At 48.6% G+C, this 21,560-nt stretch overlaps 1 protein-coding gene across 1 annotated transcript in view; it reads right to left on the bottom strand.

Annotated features, from left to right (window-relative positions):
• Nucleotides 1-21,560, bottom strand: part of CNTN6 (contactin 6) — a 157,586-nt gene that overhangs the window by 105,836 nt on the left and 30,190 nt on the right. Inside the window, 1 exon segment of the mRNA XM_059664557.1 lies at nucleotides 17,234-17,365. Coding sequence (XP_059520540.1) covers nucleotides 17,234-17,288 — 55 coding nt within the window. The 5' untranslated portion in view covers nucleotides 17,289-17,365.

Genomic DNA, 21,560 nt, shown 5'->3' with positions numbered 1-21,560 from the left:
GTGACAGAAAATGGTAGAGCTGAGCCTGGAAGCTCCGTTTCTGACATCAAAGTCTATATTTTTATTAAAGTACAGTTGACACGCAACACATATTAGCGTTAGGCGTACAACACAGTGGCTGGACACCTACCCACCTTTGGATGTGACCGCGGTGACAAGCCAAGTGCCATCTGTCACCGTGCAGAGTTATTGCGACGTTATTGACTCTGTTCCCTAGGCTGTGCTTGACACCCTGTGACATTATTTTATGACTGTAAGTCTGTATCTCTTAATCTCCTTCGCCTTTTCAGCGTCCCCTCAGCCTCCACTGAAAACCACTGGTATGTTCTCTGTATCGATGAGTCTGTTTCTGTTTTGTTCGTTATTTTGCTCTTTAGATTCCACATATAAGTGAAAAAATACATTATTTGTCTCTCTCTGTCTAACTTATTTCACTAAGCATAATGCCCTCATGCATGCTGTCACATCTGGCAGGGTTTCCTTCTTTTTCATGGCCGAGTAATATTCCATTGCACAACGGTGCCACTTCTTCTTTATATGCTGGTCTATTGATGGGCAATTGGGTTCCTTTCATACCTCGGCAATTGTCAGTAATGCCAGGATTAGCGTAGAGGTGCACGCAGATTTTTAAATAAGTGGGGTTTTTGTTTTCTTTAGGTAGATACCCGCAAATGGAATTGCTGGGTTGTAGGGTAGTTAGTTCTATTGTTAAGTTTTTGAGGAGCCTCCATGCTGTTTTATTGTGACCTGGGGTGGGGGGCTACTTGATGGCGGAGTTGGTGGCCTACTTCCTGTTCTGTTGGTTTGGCAGGTGCTATTACTCCGTCACAGAGTTCTTCCCAGTGAGTTCAGAGGTCCCTCAAACGGCCCCCCTGCAGCCGGTGCCCAATACAAGTTAGAGTCAACTCAGAGGAGACGAGATACCATCAGCTCAGGCTGAGATGATGTGAGTTTCCTGCTCTAAAGTCTATGACTGGTGGGCGGGTTAGTTCATATATTCATTCGTTAAAGGGCAACTTATTGAGTGGGAGCGGGATAGACAGGTGAGTGAGGCAGGTACTTTCCTGGATGCATATGAGCCCTGACCCTCTAGGGCTTAGAGGTCAGCTGTGGTCAAACCTGTATACATATGCAAAGCAAGGTAGACCATGCTGACTGCGATGAAGGTCGTCCAGAAATGTGCGTGCATGTGTGCTTGCGTGTGTGCGTGTGTGTGTGTGTGTGTGTACTGGCAGGCAGAGTTCATGGGAGGAAGCCCACTGCTTTCTCAGAGGTGACTGGATGTTCCCTTTTCCTACGTTTACGTGGATACATCTTCCTGTATGTGTGGCCATTATTTATCTTGCTCATTGACACAACTGAAATTAATTTTTGATATTTCAAGGTAGAATCATTTCAATTTTAATCGAAATATTTTTAAAAGTTCAATCGATTTATTTGTATTTTTAACCAAAATCCAGTCCTCAGAGGCCATAGGACGACCAAATGTACAATGAGGTGGTTCATTCTGTACATCCAGTCGTCTTTTAAAATTTTTCTAATGTTATTAAAATGTAAACTTTAAAAAATGTCATTACTCTTTCAACTTCTGTCAATTCCAAAGGGATTCGATTCTTGCTAATTCCATTAGCAGGCATAGAAATATGTGATTGTTCCATGTTTTCTCTATCAAGTCCCCTTCTTGCTGGGGGATGGAGTGTAGAAAGCAGTGCCTCCTCTGAAATCTGTCGGCCCCTCGGGGAGCAGGGGGGACGCACAGGCAAGGAAATGGGAACAGGGCCCTTGGTTCTGAGAGGACAGACGAGCCCCCGAGACCTGAAGGCGGGTCCTTCCCTCCCCGAGGTGCGGCTGCTGCTCTGTTGCTGGTGAGCATGGCCTGACTCTTCACCTTGGGCTGTCGGGTCATCATTAAAGATTTTACGTGTGTGTGTGTGTGTGTGTGTGTGTGTGTGAGTGTGTGAGTGAGTGTGTGTGGATGTGTGTGAATGTGTGTGTGTGTGTGTGTGAGTGAGTGTGTGAGTGTGTGTGTGAGTGAGTGTGTGAGTGTGTGGATGTGTGTGAATATGTGTGTGTGAGTGTGTGAGTGTGTGTGTGTGAGTGTGTGTGAGTGTGTGAATGTGTGTGTGTGTGTGAGTGTGTGTGTGTGAGTGAATGTGTGTGAGTGTGTGTGTGAGTGTTTCTGAGTGTGTGTATGAGTATGTATGTATGAGTGTGAGTGTGTATGTGTGAGTGTGTGAGCGTGTGTGTGAGTGAGTGTGTGAATGTGTGCGTGAGTGTGTGTGTGAGTGTTTCTGAGTGTGTGTATGAGTATGTATGTATGAGTGTGAGTGTGTTATGTGTGAGTGAGTGTGTGTGTGTGGATGTGTGTGAATGTGTGTGTGTGAGTGAGTGTGTGTGTGTGTGTGTGTGTGGATGTGTGTAGATGTGTGTGTGTGAGTGAGTGTGTGAGTGTGAGTGTGTGTGTATGAGTGTGTGTGAGTGTGAGTGTGTGTGTGAATGTGTGTGAGTGTGTGAGTGTGTGTGAGTGTGTGTATGAGTGTGTGTGTGTATGAGTGTGTGAGTGTGTGTATGTGTGAGTGAGTGTATGAGTGTGTGTGTATGAGTGTGTATGTGTATGAGTGTGTGAGTGTGTGTATGTGTGAGTGAGTGTATGAGTGTGTGTGTATGAGTGTGTGAGAGTGTGAGTGAGTGTGTGTAGGCTGATTGTGGATAAATGGCGCTTAGACAGGGAGGTGAACCAGCGGCCCTTAAATGGCCAGAGTCCCCTGGCCTCACAGATTAAGCAACCAACCCCGAGCAGACAAAAATAAGTAACACCGAGAACCAAAAACCACAAACCCAGCTGTACAATCAACATACTGGCCCTGGTGAAACGAAGCAGCGTGATGCTTAACTAACCGCTGAGGAAAAAATAGGACCGTGACTCAGCGCCTGGCACACCTCCTCTCACCAACCCACATCTTCTTCAGTTTAAATTTCCACGTGGTATTTTTCCTACAGTTAAAATTGCCAACTGGCTGATGATCAATACTAAGCCGCAGCCTCTTTCTGAATAAATGGATGGCACTGTCTTCTCGTAGAAGAAGGTACCGCCTTCTATGGTCAGACCACAGTTTCTTGACTTGCTCTCCTCTGACTGTGACATCCCCACCTTCCTGTGCTTCGGACGCTCCTTCTGTGAGAAAGACCCTCCTTCTCTGAGGACGACACATTCCATCATGACGCCAGCAGCATGGCATGGGCCTTTTAAAGTCAGTGCCTGTGCATGTAGGATATTCCATCTTGGCCTTTTTAAAAATCCCAGCTTTAGCTCACCCACGAAAGAAAAAAGGGAGCGTGCCTGTGAAAACCACACTAACGATGTTCAGGAAGTGACACAACGGTGCAGCGAAAGCAAAAGGATTTTCTGAGACCGCATTGGACGTGTGGCTCCCGTGGCCCTGCTCTTCAGCCGCGCCTCGGACAGCGACGCCAGGCATTCACTTCTCCAGGTCACGACTTGTGAAGGAAGACGTGGCACTGTCCAGGCACCACCACTACACACGCAAGAACAAGTTTTCACAGATGCACGATCCACATTCCTGTCAGATTCCACGTGCAGAGCTGGGACTGAAGTACAATTGGATGCCACACGCATTCGGGCGTATCTCATCAATTTCCTGTTCTCTCATCCACAGGAGCTGTGGGACAGAGGCTATACATACATGCACAGTTCATGCAGGAGCTACTTTTTTTTGAGATTAAGAACAAAGAAAACCAGGCAAAGTGGCCACAGGAGACAAGTGAGCGCTTGGTGTGTTTTACACTAAGAATCCCCACTCTGTGGACTTTGCGTCCTCCTCTAGGATTATGCTCCCATTTTCAATTAGTAAAAACTCCACAAGACTTGCTCAGAATGAGCTACTGAGTAAAGGCCCATGGTGACCTCGGAAAACGCTACCGCCCGCCCTCCACGAGGTCGTCCTCCAGCTCTCTGGGAACAAACTCAGTGCCAAGTCCTTGAACTCCAGGAGCTCCTGGAAAACTGGGAAGGAAGATGCTCATCGTCTCCCTCCCACCCTGATCTTGGCCCATATAGCTACTGATCGCTCATGTGTGGGAATGCCAGGCTGGCTTCATTTGTCTCTCTGGGAGAAGACAATGAGTAGATTCTTCTACCATTTCAGAACAAAAGTCTTAGAAGAGTAGCTGGAAATAGTTAGGAGACATTAACATAACAGGTGAATATAAACATGTCTTGAAATCATTCCATATATAATGAGTGCCTTGAAAGTATAACGCTTTGAAATGGAAGGAAAAGATCTTCTGGGGTGGTTTCTATGGTGATAGGGGTGATGCTGGTGGGGTGATTGGGGTGATGGCTGATGGTGGGCAGAGAGGGTATTTGCTATGGAGTGTGTGGAAAGAGCAGAGATGTATGGAATTGATAGACATTGAATAGTCCAGTGAGTAATCTTATAAATGTTATTACTGTTTGGATTCTTTGTAAAGAGTTACTCCAAATTAGCAGAATAACATGCTCTCAGATATCAACTTTCCACACCCATGAATAGCCAGGATGCTTACACCGTGAGTACTTAACATGACACCAATAAATTACAAGGACAGAGGGCAAGTCCCCTGGTGGACACACCTACCTAGAAAGACGTCACCTCGCAGACCAATACTGCACACACATGACACCTGAGACACAGAAGAGCACGAATGCTAGGGCTTATACAGAACGTGTGTCCCGAGAAGATGCAGCCCAGAAGTGTAGATGTCTGTATGATCAGATGCTTTAAAAATATGTGAACAAAACTAAACCATGTATTTCTCTTTTTTAAAATTTGTTTTTGTTGATTTTAGAGAAAGAAGAAGAGAGAGGGAAAGATAGATAGAAACATCAATAATGAGAGAGAATCATCTATCAGCTGCCTCCTGCACGCCCCCTACTGGGGACTGAACCCACAACCTGGGCATGTGCCCTGACGGGGAATTGAACCATGACCTCCTGAGCAACCGTGGCCATGCACAACTCTATATTTCTTGTTATAAAAACATTTTTTTTTCAATTTTCTTTGTAAAACAAGAAGACATCTCAAATGAGCAACGATTTGGAATAACTGAAGCAGCTTGCATGACTTGAGACTGCATGAGTAACCGTGTATTTGAGGGGTCAGCTCCGCCTCACCTGACCTCCGTCTAGAGAGCAACTCCAAGCTCCCTGCCCTCCGGGGTGTGGGTGGGTGAGTGTGGGGGATGAGTTGGACTCAGTGTGCCTCTCTGGAGAACATCGGGTCACCTTCAGCGATCTTATCAAAGAAAGCAGCACTGCGTCCGTGAGCTGTGAAAATGGAAGGGAATTAGACAGGATGAAAGGCTCTGGGATGCCAGCCTCCAAGGGGAAAAGGTCAGAGTGGGCGTGCCGGTGGCGGGTGCTGAGGCTCCCGTTTTGATTCACATGGAGCTGCAAATGGCTATGACCCGGTGAGCAGTTGTAATAAAGCAAAGTAGGAAACAAAGGCGAGGACATTGCGGAAATGTGGAGTCAATAGAACAATTCCAGCAAGTGGACGAGAATAATCAACCCGACATGATTATAATAACAGGCTTTAGGGTAATTGTGTCTGATTCACAAAACATTCAGCAAATAGCGGGGAACTTAACCCTCACGAGTGAGGTAGGTGTTGTCATCCGCACCTCACGGAGGTGGAGACCAAGGTTACAACGGTGTACATGTGGGCAAGTTCACAGAACGAGAGGCTACAGGGCTACTGCTGTCTCCTATGCCTCTACAACCATCACTAGGAGCCTGGTTGGCGTGGCTCAGTGGTTGAGCATCGGCCTGTGAACCAGGAGGTCACAGTTTGATTCTTGGCCAGGGTTCATGCCTGGGGTTCAGGCTCAATCCCCAGTGTGGGGCGTGCAGGAGGCAGCCAATCAATGATTCTTCTATTGATGTTCCTACCTCTCTCCCCCTCTCCCTTCCTCTCTGAAATCAACAAAAAAAAAATTAAGAAAATAAAACAGAAGCAGCAATGGGCACATCTGGACTGATGAGTGCCCACGGCAGAGAAGAGAGAAGACAGCATATGACTGCCCGCAACTACAGCGAGGAGCCAAACCCTCGGAGAGAAGTTCTTCGGCGTGTCCTCCCCTGAAGGTTCGCCGGGGGAGGCGGCCCAGTGGGCAGGGAGGCCGGCGGGAGGCACCTCCAGGTGGAAGAGCAGGAGGTTAAATGAGCAAGAGCACAGGGTTGATCCGAGGGCGATAGGCCTGGCCCCACGTCCTCTCTCTATCCCGCGAGCAGAGACCTTGGCCTGAACCCGTCCCCGGCCGCAGTTCTTCCCCTGGAAGATGTGCGCCTCGTGTGATGGCTGCCTCTGATGATGGATGGCCGGCTAGGCACTGGCAGGCTCGCAGGCTGGAGGCCGGCTGCCTCTAAATCATCTACAAAGAGACGGCCGGCTGCTGGCATTTCTGCAGAGAGAAACCTGCCTCGCTCCGAGCGCAGGCAGGCGAGATGCTTACGGGAAAGCCTGACTGTGGTCTGGGACCCTTTGGGACACAGTTGGTGCAGGTTTATAGGGGGATGGTTCACATTTCAGAAGCATGGGTTCCATGATGGGGCGCGCGCGTGCGCACACACACATACACACACACATACACACACACATACACACACACACACACACACTAGGTCCCGTCGGGCTGTCCCCACCTTCCACAGGAATTCCTGAATGCCAGTGGGAAGGGTCCACGTAGGTGGGCACAGAGTGTTGGCTCAGGTGGGACAATCTGGGAGATCTGTGTACCTACAGTACATGCTGCAACTTCATCCACCTCATCTCAGTTTCTTTTTTAAAAAAATATATTTTTATTGATTTCAGAGAGGCAGGGAGAGGGAAAGAGAGAGAGAAACATCAGTGATGCGAGAGAATCATGGATCGATCGGCTGCCTCCTGTACGCCCCACAGTGGGGATAGAGCCCACAACCCTGGAAGGGAAATTGAACCTCGACCTCCTGGTTCATACTTGGATGCTCAACCACTGAGCCACACCAGCCAAGCTCATCTCAGTTTCTTCGTGGAAAAGTTTTGCTGTAAGGATGAAATGAGATAATGCGTATGGGCTTCTTAGAGGCTCATGCATGGTAGATGCTTCGTCATTGTTACTTCCCTTTTGTCTTAGCCTCCTCCCTCCTAATACACGGTTTTTATGGTTAAAGCCTGTCTTGGTTTTTAGGTTTTTATAACCAGCAGTACTTGCAGGAGCCAACAGCAACCATCCTGCCGTTTGGGAGACCCTCAGAAACGGCTGAAAGAGTGAATTAGGGTTCAGAGAAGTGAAAAGTACTCTTTTTAAGCACCTCTGAGGAAGTAGGTGCAAAGTCAGGAAGGAGAGAAGCAGAAAGCTCATGCAGCTCATGCTCCCGGAGCTCAGAAGGGGAGAGAGCCTGAGGGGAGATGCTCCTGAAGCCGCCGGCAATCTCCATGGAGACGAGGCCCACAGGGCAGGGTCCCAGGGTCAGAAGACGCACAGCTGTAGGAGGTTTGGATGATGTAACATCGGAGGCTGGGTCTTACTGGAAGGCAGAGCATCACTTAAGGATGCGTAGGACCAGGGAGAGATCTTAAATCAAGAGCATGCAGAGGGGTTCTCCACGGGGGGGTGGGGGGGCGCTCCTGCTCCCCATGGACTTCATGAGTCTGGAGACATTTTTGATCCTCAGGCCTTGTGCGTGGGGTGGGTGTCTCTGGCATCGAGTGGGCGGAGGCCAGGGATACTACTACACATTCCACAAGATCTGGTCCCAAAGCTGATGGAGTGTCAGGTGAGAACTAGGAGGTTGAGAAACTGGTTTATGGGTAGGAGATCGATCGATTGCTTCTGTAGCCAAAGTTCTGAAACAAAATTCTGGGTGACTTCATCTGCATTTTCACACTCCTCTCCTTTCTTCCTGGCATCTGTAATTACTCCTTCCTTTAAATTTGGGGTTCGCTCTGCGGTCATCACAGGCCAGTTATCACTTACGATCACTGAGAAGGAACCTGCCCTTTCTGACACTGGGTATTTGACTTAGAGCAGGAAGAAGGGGTCACCCAGAGCCCTGGGATCAAAGAAAGATAGTACATCTCCCAGCGGACCGAGATGACTGGCAGGCCCTGCCAGCTCTGAGCACCTTCCAGCTGTGCTGGGCACCGGTCATGGCTGACGCGCCAACTTTTAGCATCTACACGGCTCTCAGGTCTGCCCTTGCAGGACCCCGGCAGCCACCCCGAGCTCCGCGCTCAGCACTTTGCATTCCTGCGCGTCTAGACCAGTGAAGTCAGATGTGAAACCCACCTGTGACACAGGTGTCAACCCTGCTGCAAAGTGACGAGATTGTTTCTGAGAAATGCAGGCAACTCACCAGGGGTGACCTTACCAACCTAAAGGACAGAGATGGGCCCTAGCTGGTTTGGCTCAGTGGATAGAGCGGCCTGTGGACTGAAGGGTCCCAGGTTCGATTCCGGTCAAGGGCACATGCCTGGGTTGCAGGCTTTGATTCCCAGTAGGGGCGTGCAGAAGGCAGTTGATCAATGATTCTCTCTCATCATTGATGTTTCTATCTCTTCCTCTCCCCTTCTCTCTAAAATCAATAAAAATATATTTTTAAAAAAGAGGTTAGGATAGTGAGTAGGAACTGCTGCTGGAGAACAAGAGGGCCCAGGGAGACTGTAGGTTTCTATACACAGAAGCGGAGACAGAAAAATACAAAACGCTCGGCATTCTGCACCCCTGATGTTTGCAAAGGATTCGTTCACCACACCTGTCGCAGGTCACACGGAACATGGGGAATCAGGTCCCCAGGAACTCCCACATTCTCCAGGCACCGCTGGGGAAGCCGCCGTGCGGGGCTTTCGACATTGTCCCCGCCTGTGACAAACCCCAACTGTGCTCGTCTCAGTCAGGAAAGCAAACCCACCGTGGCCAACGCGGGAGGTTTACTGTAGGAGGAAGGCCGGGGGCAGGGGTCCGAGGGGCTGAGGAACTGAGGTCCTAACAGGGGAGCGTAGGGTCATGGCGATGTCACCCACCGGCCCTCCTGGGCACCAGAGCAGGTGGGCACGGCCAGTCTAGCAGGGGGGTCTGAAGAGCCGGAATCCCAGCGGCAGCGGGGAGGGGGCGTGGGAAGGGAGCCGTGGGGACGGGGACCTCCGAGACCTGAGAGGCCTGGGGGTGCTATCGGCCATCAGTGCCAGTGGACGGCGTGAGAGCTGGACACGGAGGAGAAGCCCGGACGGGCTCTCAGCTCCTTTCTACACAGCCGTTTGCGTGGGGCTTCGAGAGGTCGGGTCTCTTTCCCCCTTTTAGGTGAAATTGAACCCAGAACCGCACGGAGGAGGGACATGTGGGGCACGCAGCTCTCGCTGAGCCACGTTCCCGGGTCCTCTTGCTGCCTGGTTCCGTGTCCGCTGACCGTCACGCAGCCTCCTGCCGCATTACGGTGTGGAGCGGGAGGAGCGGACGATGACAGGTGGCCGCTCACCTTCTCGCACGTGGGCTGCTAGGGATTGGCTTCAGGCCGTCTCCCCACACTAGCTGCTGTTGGGAGGGTCTGAGCGACTCGCTGAATTAACGGACTGACCATTTTGGGGACAGGCAGGCTAAGCCCTGAGCTTGAAGGCGGGGGCACGGGCCAGCCCCGGCCCCGGCCCCGCAGCGAGCGGTGGGGTCGGGCAGGGAAGAGCACCCGCGTGCCTCCTTGTCCTCATCTCGCACACACCTGGTCGCCAGCGGGAGGCCAGGCAAGCTGAGCTGTTCACGGGAGGGAGGACAGTGCTCGGGATCCCATTCCTGTCTATTTTGCCTAATATGTTCGGTGCTGCAAATGTTCTGCATGTAACACACATGTCAACATGATGGGTGTACATGCTCATAGCTATTGCTCCTCGCTGCTGGTTACGGAATTTTGGAGGCCGGCTCTTTAAGTCGCACCACACTCTGAGCAGAAGCTAGTCTCGAGGCCCAGGCCACGCCGACTTTAAAAAGCCACCCGCTCACACGGCGATCGGGGCCAGCGGCGCCGTCCTGCATCAACACTGAGGGAGGCTCCCATCCGAGCTTCGGCCTCTCCCCACAACCTCGGCCGCTTCCTCGTGCCGGGGACTCGAGGGTCCTTGCCGCTGCCCTTTGAGGTCTCCGCTGCACAGGGAGGCGATCGGCCCTCCCCGGCCCCTCTCCCGCTCCGAGGACACGGAGCAGGTCAGACACCTTGTAAAGCAGAAAGCACAGGGCACGGGGTCTGGCCCATCCAACGTGAAAGGTCAGCTTTCCTTTTCCCTTTAGAACTGAGCGCTGTGATTGTAAGCGTATTTATTTATCTGTTAATGCCCAACCGAGGGTACTTTTTCCATTGAATTTTAGAGAGGGAAGACGGGAGGAGGGAGACAGAGAGAGACACACACATCAATGTGAGAGGAACACACCAATCAGTGGCCTCCTGCGCTTGCCCTGACCAGGGCCAGGGATCCAGCCTACAGCCCAGGTACGTGCCCTTGACCAGGAATGGACCCCGAGACACAGTGTGGCTCTAACCATCGAGCGACACTGGCCAGGGCTAACTTATTTTCAATAAGTAAATCATCTATAGTCCTCAGAATGAGAATATGTCTGAGATAAGGGACCTCTTCTTAAGCACAGGTGTGGGAGTGATAAAATTCCTCTTCATGGATGAGAGGCAAGGAGAAAGCGGACTTATTTGAAGCTTGGAGGATTGTTGCGGTCATTGCAGGTGCAGACATTCGTACGAACAGAGACGTAGGACCGAGACAGGCCGTGTGGGGGTCTCGCCAGGAGGACAGCCTGTGATGAGGGACCCAGGAGGGAAGGAGGAGGGAAGACGTGGCTCAGGACGCAGGTTGGATTGAATTAACTGGCGAACTTTCAATATTTGTGGAAGGAAATTGAATTTGGATGCTTGATTAGATGGTTTGAACAATGTCCCAGGAGATGGGATCTGTCACAGGGTAGTGATGACATCGGTGTCTTCATGTAGGTTTGTCTGCGTGGGAGTCTGTGTCCATAGGCGACGTCCTGGGAAGGACTCAGAGGATGTCTCAGAACAGGGGACGCCTGGGAAGCTTCTAGAAGAGTCTTGGGGGCAGGGAATGGGGGTTGAGTTGACGGATAACCCTGAGGCTGGGAAGGAACGGACAGATACAACTTGAGATAAAATACAACCTGAATTACAACGTGAGCTCCCAAGAGCCCACGTCCTCACGGACGCGTCGTCTGCATCCCCTCCCGATGCTGACACAGCGGAACACGGTTCCCACGCTGCTGCCCGCCCTGGAACACAATGTCACTTAGGGTTTCAGGATGAACGACTGGAGGAAGCGCTGGCCATCCGGGAACCCCCTCCCGGGGAGGCAGCGCACGAAAGGGGCGTCTCAGCATTTCTGAGCCGGGCCCTCGCCATTAGACATGGCCTGGGAGTCACTTGACTTAAATGCACCGCCCGCATCACGTGCCCGCAGGCGCGGTTATGCTGACAGTCCGTCTGAAGGCGGCGGCGGCCGGTGCGGCTGCCTGGCGCGTGTTCGATACTCATCCCACGCGTCCCGGGGGCCATCCGTGACGTGCCCCTGGGATCCTCAGCCGAGCGGCTTGATGAGGGCGCCGATCTGCAAGGTCGGCCGTGTGATCCAGCACCTGCTCGCGGCTCTCCCGCTCGGGAGTTCACCTACCCCGGGGCTCAGCCCGGGACAAGGCTGTGTTTGCCAGAAGGACATTCCAGTGGCCCTGCCGTCCACGCCCGCTTCCCCGTCCGCAGTCGGTGAGGGTGGAGGGGGCGGAGTGGTGCCAGGCTCCCTTTCTGGCTGGGCCATTTGTGAAACCGAAGCTGTGTCACCGTGGGGACAAGCATTTTTATTTATTTATTTATTTATTTATTTTCCCTTGATGGGTGTACACCCCCAAAGTGACTTCATTCGCATCTTAAGAATCAATGACTTTGGGAGACGTTCTGAAAGGAATAAAGGTGCTTCTGTCAATAGACGTGACATGCAAATGGTTCAGGAAAGACGTCTTCTGATTTCCAGTCTCAGAGTAGTCCGGAGAGTAAGCAACACGGGGGTGTGTGTGGGGTTGGGGTGGGGGGGGGGCCGTCTCGGGAAGCCCTGATGAGGTCCCGCCCGGTCAGAACGCCCACGGAGGCCCTGGGAAAAAGCGAGTCGCATCCTGAATCTCCAGGACCTCAGGACTGACGGGGGGGTGGGGGTGGGGGGCGTGGTGGTCAGTCCATAGTTTTACAGGATTCGTAGGGAAGTGCTCAGCCCACGCCAGAACACATGCTGATCATCCACTTAAAAATGCATGGACCAAGAGGGCTGTTTAAAACACTGCCATTTAGCCAACCCAGTGTGGCTCAGGGATTGAGCATCAACTCAGGCACCAAGAGGTCACCCATCCCATTCCTGGTCAGGACACATGGCCCAGTTTCAGGCTCGATCCCCAGTAGGGGCGTGCAGGAGGCAGTCGATGGGTGTTTCGCTTTCATCCAGGTTTCTATTTCTCTCTCCCTTTCCTCTCAACTGTCCTCTCTCTCTCTCTAAAAAAAAAAAAAAATCACTAAAAAAAACTCCATATTTTTAAAAACTACCACTCTGGCTCATGTTTATTTATAAGTAAAGTCTCTCTCCATGAACTCTCCCCATGAATGCATTGCCTAAAAGAAATAAACAATGGACTTAGCGTTGTAAGTTTCCCTTCCCTGGTCACCGTGGTCTCTGCATTGTTCTACTAACACTGTGCTTCTACCGAAGGCCTGTCGGTGGCTCAGAACCTCGGGGCTAAAATCACCCATCGGAGCCTCATTACACCCCTGATGCTTTTTCTTCCTCCCAGGGGGAAGCTGTGCCTTTTTTCATTCCTTTTTGCTCTGTTTCGCATTCCCAGCAGGGAGTAGATGCTGATCCCAGTTTCTATTTTAACTCAACCTCAGCATCTTCCAAAATTTACATCAACAAATGTTCTGATCTATAGAAGACCAGATTCTTCCACCACGAGGGACAGGTCTCGGCTGACAGTAGCCCCCAGGGGACCAGGCCACCCGGTGGGCTTGGGTCACTTACAGTCCCCAAGGTCGAGTCCGAAAGGGTGCCTCCCCTCGCTCCCGAGTGAATTCCCCCTTGAGGCCATCTCTCCGCACTGGCCCTGGGTACCACCTCCCGCTCCCTGGGACAGCACATGGGGGTGCCTCTTTGTCATCTTGTTTTAGCCAAGTCCCCAGGTGTTTGCCCAGATAGAACACATCTGGATCCCATCAGGGTGGTGCGGGGGCGTCACATGTCAGCTGGCTGACCCATGAGGTCGGCCCACCCACGGGAGCCACAAAGCCTGACAGGAAAGAGTGGCTCCCCAATCACATCGAAGATTCTTCCCAGAAGCGAAAGGGACAGAGGGTTGCAGACAACACAGCCGATGTTACCTGCTCCCTACTCAGCTACTCAAGCAGCAACTTGGATTTCTCTGTTGCAATTATTCTTTTAAGTATGTTTATATTGATTTTTCTTAGAGAGAGAGGAAGGGTGAGGGAGAGAGAGAGAAACATCAATGTGAGACAGAAGTATGGATCAGCTGACTCCTGCACACCTCTCCCCCCCCCCCCCCCCCCGCTCTCCCCGCCAACACACACACATACTGGAGACTGAGCCTGCAATCCGGGCACGTGCCCCGACTGGGAATTGAACCTGTGACCTCCATGCACATGGGACGACACCCAAGGAACCGAGGCCAATGGCCAGGGCTCTCCGTTTCCTCCTGGCTTCTGTGTTGAGGCTGCGAGATGAAGAGGGAAGGGACCAAGGCCCCGCGTGTTGAAGGCAAACATCTAGCTCGGTGCCCGGCACGTCCGAGGTACTGACACCCACCTGCTGAACTGAGGAGACTGCTCTCTCTAATTTATTTAACAAACGTGTACAGCCCCTCTGCTAGGTGATGGAGACGCGGCAGAGAATCCCGCAGGAGGAAATTCCTGTCCTCATGGAGTTTACATACAAATGGGCCTCGTTCGAAACTTTTCAATATCACCACAGTCCCATCTCTAAAACCATCGCCTCATAACCCAGGGCAGTGGCGTAGGACAGACGGGACCCATTCTTCCTCAGAAGAAATTGTATGACTGATTTTGTTCTCGTTGACGAGAATCCAACTAAGACCAACAACACTGAGACTCATTCATTCATTCACTCATTCATTCAACAAGTGTCCACCGAATTCCGGCCCTGTGCCGGGAAGCATGCCCCGTCCTGGACGTATAGTCCAGCGAGGAAGAAACATAGCGTGTTCGTTCCTGTGGCTTCTGTAAAAATGACCACAACTCGGTGGCTTAAAACAACACACGTGTATTTCCTCACAGATTAATTGGTCTGAAGTCCAAAAGGGGTTTCCCAGGTGGAAACCACCACCAGGTGTAGGGCGGATGCACCTGCTCCCCTGCCTGGTCCACCGTCTAGCTTCCGCCCCCCTACTCCCAGCTCAGGGTCCCTTCCTCCACATGAGGGTCAGAAGCCTGACCTCTCCATGCCCCTCTCCGCCCTGGATTCACACGGCCTCTGCCGGCCTCTATCCGCCTCCCTCTGTGGAGTTCCCAGCCAGAAATCCCGGGCAACCTACCCAACCCAGCCCACGGTGTCTAGCTTCATCCCCTCTGTCTACTCCCTGTGGCCGTTTAAGGTAAAATCCACAGGTCCCAGAGTTTTGCAGCTGGCTATTTGGGGGGCCAATGACAGCCTATCACACACACTCGTGAACTAATTAAAAAGTCTATTATTAACAATAATGCTTCTTAATGAAATGGGCCTTGGTTTTCTTCTAATATTCTAAAAATACCAAAACAAAATAATAAGATTTTTAAAGACTGATCATTTGAAAAAATGCCCCAGAATCATATGCCCGAATGATTAGGATTCTGAGGAAAGGCTCAAAGGCCAGTGTCTATAGTAAAAGTGCTAGAGAAGTTGTGCATTCATTTAAAAAAATAAAACAGGAGACGCGGTCGGGGGTGAAATTTTAAGTGGTAAATTAGAGTGTGGGCAGATTGAAAATGTCAACATTTTGAAGATGAGAGTCAGGAAAATAGGAAGGGAAAAGCACAATAGTGAAAGACTTGGCTTTTCAGAATGAATAAAAAGCACGTTTGGGGAAATCAAAGATATACATTCACATAGAAATAGGACTTTGTCATTGGACAATATAATTAATGTAATTTTATAAACTAACGTAGTGACTGCAAGTAGGGAGCCAGCCTGGAAATCTCTAAATCAACAACAGATGTAAAGGGATTCGCTTTGCGTAAGTCGCCGGTGTCCTCACCTCTGGGCAGCGTGCAGCTAAGAAGATCTTATTCAAACAGCTGTGGCTTTAAAAAAGGGCCCGACCTGCACGCTCACCGGGAAATTATACACCAAGGATAGATGCTTACTTTTTCCCTTTAGAATAAAGCAAAAGGACATGTTGAATCACATTCGGTTTGAATAAATAAAAATTAACAAAAGAACTGGAGAATGTCTCAGATCTGATATGTGTTCTGAGAACAGCAGTATATTTTAATTAAACACAAAAGGTCTTTTAGAGATACCACGCTGATTCAATATACATAGTTAAAGGGCAACACGCTAAATTTTCACAGACGCTGAAGCTGGAGTGTGGGAGTAGAATTCTTATTCACACGTGGACAATTGGTGACTCGCTCCTTTTAAATCTATTAACAAAAAAAGGGCCATATTCTTTGACTTCGATTCTTGGTTGCAGAGTTGGAAGTGGCATAATAACTTTGGATAAATATGACTGTAGCCCTTCTGGCCACTGGGTTCTCAGTGGTAGAAAATACCTTTATTTATACGGTTTTCTGATTCCAATGATTGGCTTCTGCATATTTTAGCATTTTCATCGCTTGTAAGATCAGTATATCTTTCCATTTCTTGGAAATGCTGTTCAATAGATGGCTCTTACAATTACTGAGTTCCTGGCCTGTGAGTGATTGTTTGCTGCTGGGTTTCTCCCCAGATATTACTGTCCTGTTATGAATACATGGAAATCAACAGGCCCAGGGCCCAGCCGGTGGGAAGCGCCCAGGGCCCAGCCGGTCTGATAGGAGGAGGGCTGTTCTGACATTCAGAGGACCCAGTCCATGTCCACGCTCCATGACAACTCACACAGGTAAGACGACTGAGAAGAGAAGGCTATGATCGGCACAGACTGGGGCTGGCAATGGACCAAGGCCGACACTGTCACTCCCTGGACTATCCCCAGGCCGCCTCCGCAGTGTAACTTTGCCGTTTCCGTCAAGGGATGGGACCTACTTCCCTATCCGTGAAGCCGGACTGGCCCTGTGACTTTCACTGGAAGAAGACACTGTCTCAGCTACAAGGCTGGACAGCAGGACACCTTGCCCATGACTGATTTCTGTCGGAACCCCGCGCACGCGCCGTGTGGAAGAGCGCAGACTCACAGAGGCTGGGGACGCTGGGACCAGGGTGGTGGCGGCACAGGTGTCTCAGCTGAGAATGTCCTAGACCAGCCAGGCCCCGGATGACCCAGTCGCTGACCGCAGGTGCAATGCACCCCAGCAAAACCAAAGGCAGAGCCCAGCGAAGCCCATTTTAAATCGTCACTTTACAGACTTGTAAACTAAACACATGGTTATTTGTTCTTTTCATCCATGCAGATTTGGGGTGATTTGTTACAAAGCAAATGCTAACTGATACACAGACGTTGTTAGATTTAGCTTGGACAAATCAATGTATCATTGAAATGGAAAGAAAAATTTCAAAAGTTAATTTAGTTCTGATATAACATTCTATGTCACTTTTTCCTCTGTGTAATATACCTTTTTTCGCCACACCAAATTCTAAGTATATGTGTCAATTTTAACTTCCGAAAGAATTCAGTATAAAGGAAATAAAAAAGGAGCTCGTCTTCCTTGCTTATTGCTGACAAAATTATTTAATCCTATTCTTTTCTATAAAAATTTAATATTTGACCATTTATAGTTAAAACAATCTTAGTTCTGTTTAAAAAATAGCACTTAATACATTATTAAAGGATTAAACTCCCTGGATTAGCCATAGAGATTCACTTCACAGTTTCATCACTTAGTCATTCAAATAATGTATTACACATTTGAAAACTGTGTCACTGGTAGAAAAAAAAATGAAACGCCAATAGATTATCAATCAAAACTTATAACAATAGAACACGTTACCTGTGCAAGCATTGATGAGTGGCAGCAGAATTACCAGTTTCCATAGCAACCTCATTTCCACTTTCTGAAGGCAAAGTTTCCCATAAACTCAGCAGGAAAGAAGGTCTGCTTTCTAGTCAGAATCTCCAGAGTCTGGAAGAAACAAAACTGTCATGAAATGACAAACATACCAGCATGCATATTTTAAAATATACATTAATTGTTGCATTTTTAGGTAACATTAAAATGTCATTACCCAAAATAAAGCAACTAAAGTTCTATGTTTTACATATGTGTATATTTGGCAAAGTATCATAATTTTGGTTCACACCTCAGATAAACATTTCATTTGCCATCAAATTTGCTGTAGCAGTTAATGAATTGGAATGAAGTTATATTTATATTGAATGTATTCCATGTGGATTAAAACTTTTGTTAGCATAATTTTAAGTCTAGTGTTTTGGAAATGTTAAAGAAAATTAAAAACATAATCAAGCAACTACTGCAATTCTGTTTTTGGTTTTTATTTTTGATTTTACACCATTAGAAATGAGATAAAATATTGCATACACACACACACACAGTGATTTTATACATTTCTTGGGTTTTTTAATATTTCTATCAACATAAATGAAAACAACATCAATAGTATTTTTATCAATGTTGTTGAGACTGTGTTTATTAGAAAACACTAAACCTATTAACCAATGTCAGCCCAATAAATTTAATAAACAAAAATAAAATAAAAATACCCCTTTAATTTATGAAAAATAAAGAAATCATCACTTTTCCTAGTATATAATTCATTATATTAGAGCATTATGTAATACTAGTGCCCTGGTGCACGGATTCATGCACATTGAAAGGATATTAATTAGAAGGTGACTGGTGTGTTGGGCTGGGTGAGACGGGCCGGAAATGCTCTGGAGCCAACCTCCCACAGTCCCTACCCGGCCGGCCACACCTGGGGCAGTGCTACTGCTCAAAGGGTGTCTGCAGAGTGAGCGGGGTCCCTCCAGCAGGTGGGGTCCCTCGGCCTGGCCTGCAGGGATCAGGCCAAAACCGGCTCTCTGATATCCCCCGAGGGGTCCTGGATTGCGAGAGGGCAGTTCTCGGGTGATGCACCCTGGACTCGGGCTCCCTCCTCTCTGGTTCCAGGGTGCGCCACCCAAGAACCGCCGCTGCCAAGTCACTGCAGTTCGGCAGCTCCTGCATTGAGTGTCTGCCCCCTGGTAGTCGTTGTGCATCATAGCTACTGGTCGGATGGTAGGATGGTTGCTTAGACTTTTATATATATAGACATCACAGATATATAATATGCTCATTAGGAAACATTATTTTGCTTAATGTCACTAGAAGTAAAATTAATATAGTGCAGGACATCAATTTCTGGAAGTGTGATATTTCAAATATGGACATATTTTCCTACGGGAATATGTCCTAATTTCCTCTAATTCATTTTGACATTTATACTTTCCAATGATAAATGAACTCCAGATAAAGTGTTTGCTTGGCCTTTACTTCCAAAGACAAATCTAGTAGGAGACTCATGGAACTCATAATCTCAAAAAAGTACAGAATAAACTCAGCTAGGTCACATTTGATAAAATTATTATATAGCAAACAATAGAACCCTTTGGTAACTTTTAACTTAGTGGAAATATTGTCCTGTGACTTCAAATACTTTTGGAAGTATGTGGACTTTAACTGTAAAACTAGTAAGTAATAATATTTTAATCATTTCCTGATATATTTTTAAATTTTAATAACCTTTCATTTCTTTCTGGTACTAATTACTCCAACTTAAACTGAAAAACAGTGACCCTATTCAAATTTAAATTTTTGTAGTATCTAAGTTTAATGCTTTCAGATTTAAACAAGGAATAAAAATCAAAGGCCAAATAAACAATATTTAGGTCAATCTGTTATATTGAGTTGATATCATCTGTTCACAAATTCTCTCATATCTTACATCACCTTTCCATTTCATTTGACACCAAACATTTTAACTTCGTACATTTAAATGAAATAACATTCCATATAGTCATTCATTTATAATTTTTTCAATAAATATTTATGTATATATCTATGTATGTGTTTATATCCATTCTTGCTATTTTATGAGAGACAAGGACATTTAACAAAACAGCAAAACCAATCACACACACACACATACACACACACACACATTGCTAAATAGTTATATGAGGTAAATATATGGTATATGGTTATGCATTGAAGAAAAAAATGAGGAATGGAAGTAGCAGTCTCTGAAAAAAGGCCCTCCTAGGAGAATGGAAGGGTTTGACCTAGAGATGATCTTTCCATTCCTCCCAGCTCTAATAGTCTCAGATTGCTTGATTCACCCCAGTGTATAGGTTGATAGCAAACAGCGCCCTTGACCATCTGATTGCTTCTCAGCCTCCATCATGAGGGCAAGGCCCAGGAGACGTGCCTCATGGCAATGCTCTGTAGAGAGAGCCCAAGTAGCTCATATCTATGTATCCGTCACCATTTGTAAAAGTTCCATTTTTTAAAAGTTTAAATCGCCCGGGAAGAACACTCTGGTTCCATGAGAACAAACCAGATCAGAAGGGGCTGGTTATGTCCTCCCAGCAAACTGGGGTGGAGGTGGTCAGCAGGTACAATGGATGCTGGTCACTGACCCCCAAAACCACCACAGGAATTCTTCCCCTCGGACCCTCAGGACAGCTCCAGGCAAAGCAGAGGCCAGTCAGAAAACGTAAAAGAACTTCGCGACGCCCTCAAAGAGGTCTACGGGTCATGTGATCTTCCCAGATCATTCTGGCCCCTAGAAGTGGGTGTCCACATTTTGGTTAAGTTCAACAGCTAAGGTCATTGTTCTGCTTTACTGGACAGACTTTGTCCCCTTTAGACCATGTGTTTTCCTCTTTCTTTCATGGAATGTCTTCATGCAAACATAACCATCTCACACACTTCAGCAAAAGAATATCTACCGACCTGGCCAGTTTGGTTTAGTGGACAGTGTTGGCCTGCAAGCTGAAGGGTCCTGGGTGTGATTCCAGTCAAGGGCAGGTACTGGGGTTCCAGGCTCGATGCCCCACCCTGGTCGGGATGCCCCACCAATGGATGTGTCTCTCTCAGGTCTATGTTTCTCTCTCTGTCTCTCCCCATCCCTTCCACTCTCTCTGAAAATCACTGGAAAAATATCCTCGGGTGAGGATTAACAACAACAACAAAGGATATGCATCACTTCAAAATCTCTTTCTGGCAGTTCCAATATATATATATTTTAAAGTCTCTGAAATATGTAAGACCTTTATAAGTTGGGTGACAAAATTCATTTTGTGGTAAAACCACCCTAAACTAATGTGATGGTCTTGGGTCCATTTCATTCAACTTAGTATGAATATCTCTGTTTTTCTGCTGAACCGAAAATGTTGGCTCACAATAGAGCCTTCACCCACTGAAGGAGTCGTCTGAATTCAACCAGAGTGTCCCACGTTGCTAAAGGCTAAGATAGGGATCCACAAACCAGGCCTGAGCAGACCTGGTCCTCCACCGGTTCTGTCAATAGAGATTCACGGGAACCCAATCCGATCTGTATTTGTGAACCGCCAGTGGACGCGTTTGTGCTGGAAAGGCAGAGTGAACACAATACACCCTGGACACTGAAGGTATTTCCTCTCTGCCCCTAAGAGATGGAGAGCTCCCGGGAGGTCTGATGCGTCCTAAAGTCTCCCGCACACCTGGCCATGAGGACCTCGGTGAAGGATGCTGGGACTGCGTTCCTCTAACCCAGGTATGGGCACACAGCAAAATACCAGGGGTCCAGCAGAAAACGGTCCCCGTTCTGGAGTCCCCCAGCCTGGGAGTGTCCTGCCTAAAATGACCTCTCCTCGCGTTGCAGCCTCAGCCAGCCTCTGGCCCCAGAGGCCTGTGAGAGGATTCAGAGACAGTTCCCTGACTGACAGGTCATAGCCATCCCCAGTTCTTCTCAACCCAGACAACACCAATACTTTCTTTGGGTCAGAAAAAGCACTTTTTTAGGCCTGGAAAGTCATCGCTCCAGTTACCCCCTGGCCATAGGACCCCTCGGTGTGCACATGTGGTGCAGTGGCCAGGGAGCCAGGGGGAATGAGGGAGGGCCTGAGTTGGCTAGATAGACCTCAGGCAGCGGGGGACTCCGGGAGGGGTTGCCACGATCCCTGTGGTCTGCCCAGCAGCCATGGGACACGGTGGGAGGGACCAGAAGAGAGAGGGCATCTCTGATTATTTTCTTTTATAGGAGAGTTTTCCCATCCTCTCGGCATGGGGAACGTGGGGCCGATGGGTGGCATGGGTAGCTCTGAATCCAACCTTGGAA

The sequence above is a fragment of the Myotis daubentonii genome, chromosome 14 (assembly GCF_963259705.1).
Source record: "Myotis daubentonii chromosome 14, mMyoDau2.1, whole genome shotgun sequence".
Lineage (NCBI taxonomy): Eukaryota > Metazoa > Chordata > Mammalia > Chiroptera > Vespertilionidae > Myotis > Myotis daubentonii.
This window is presented reverse-complemented; position numbering and strand designations above follow the sequence as displayed.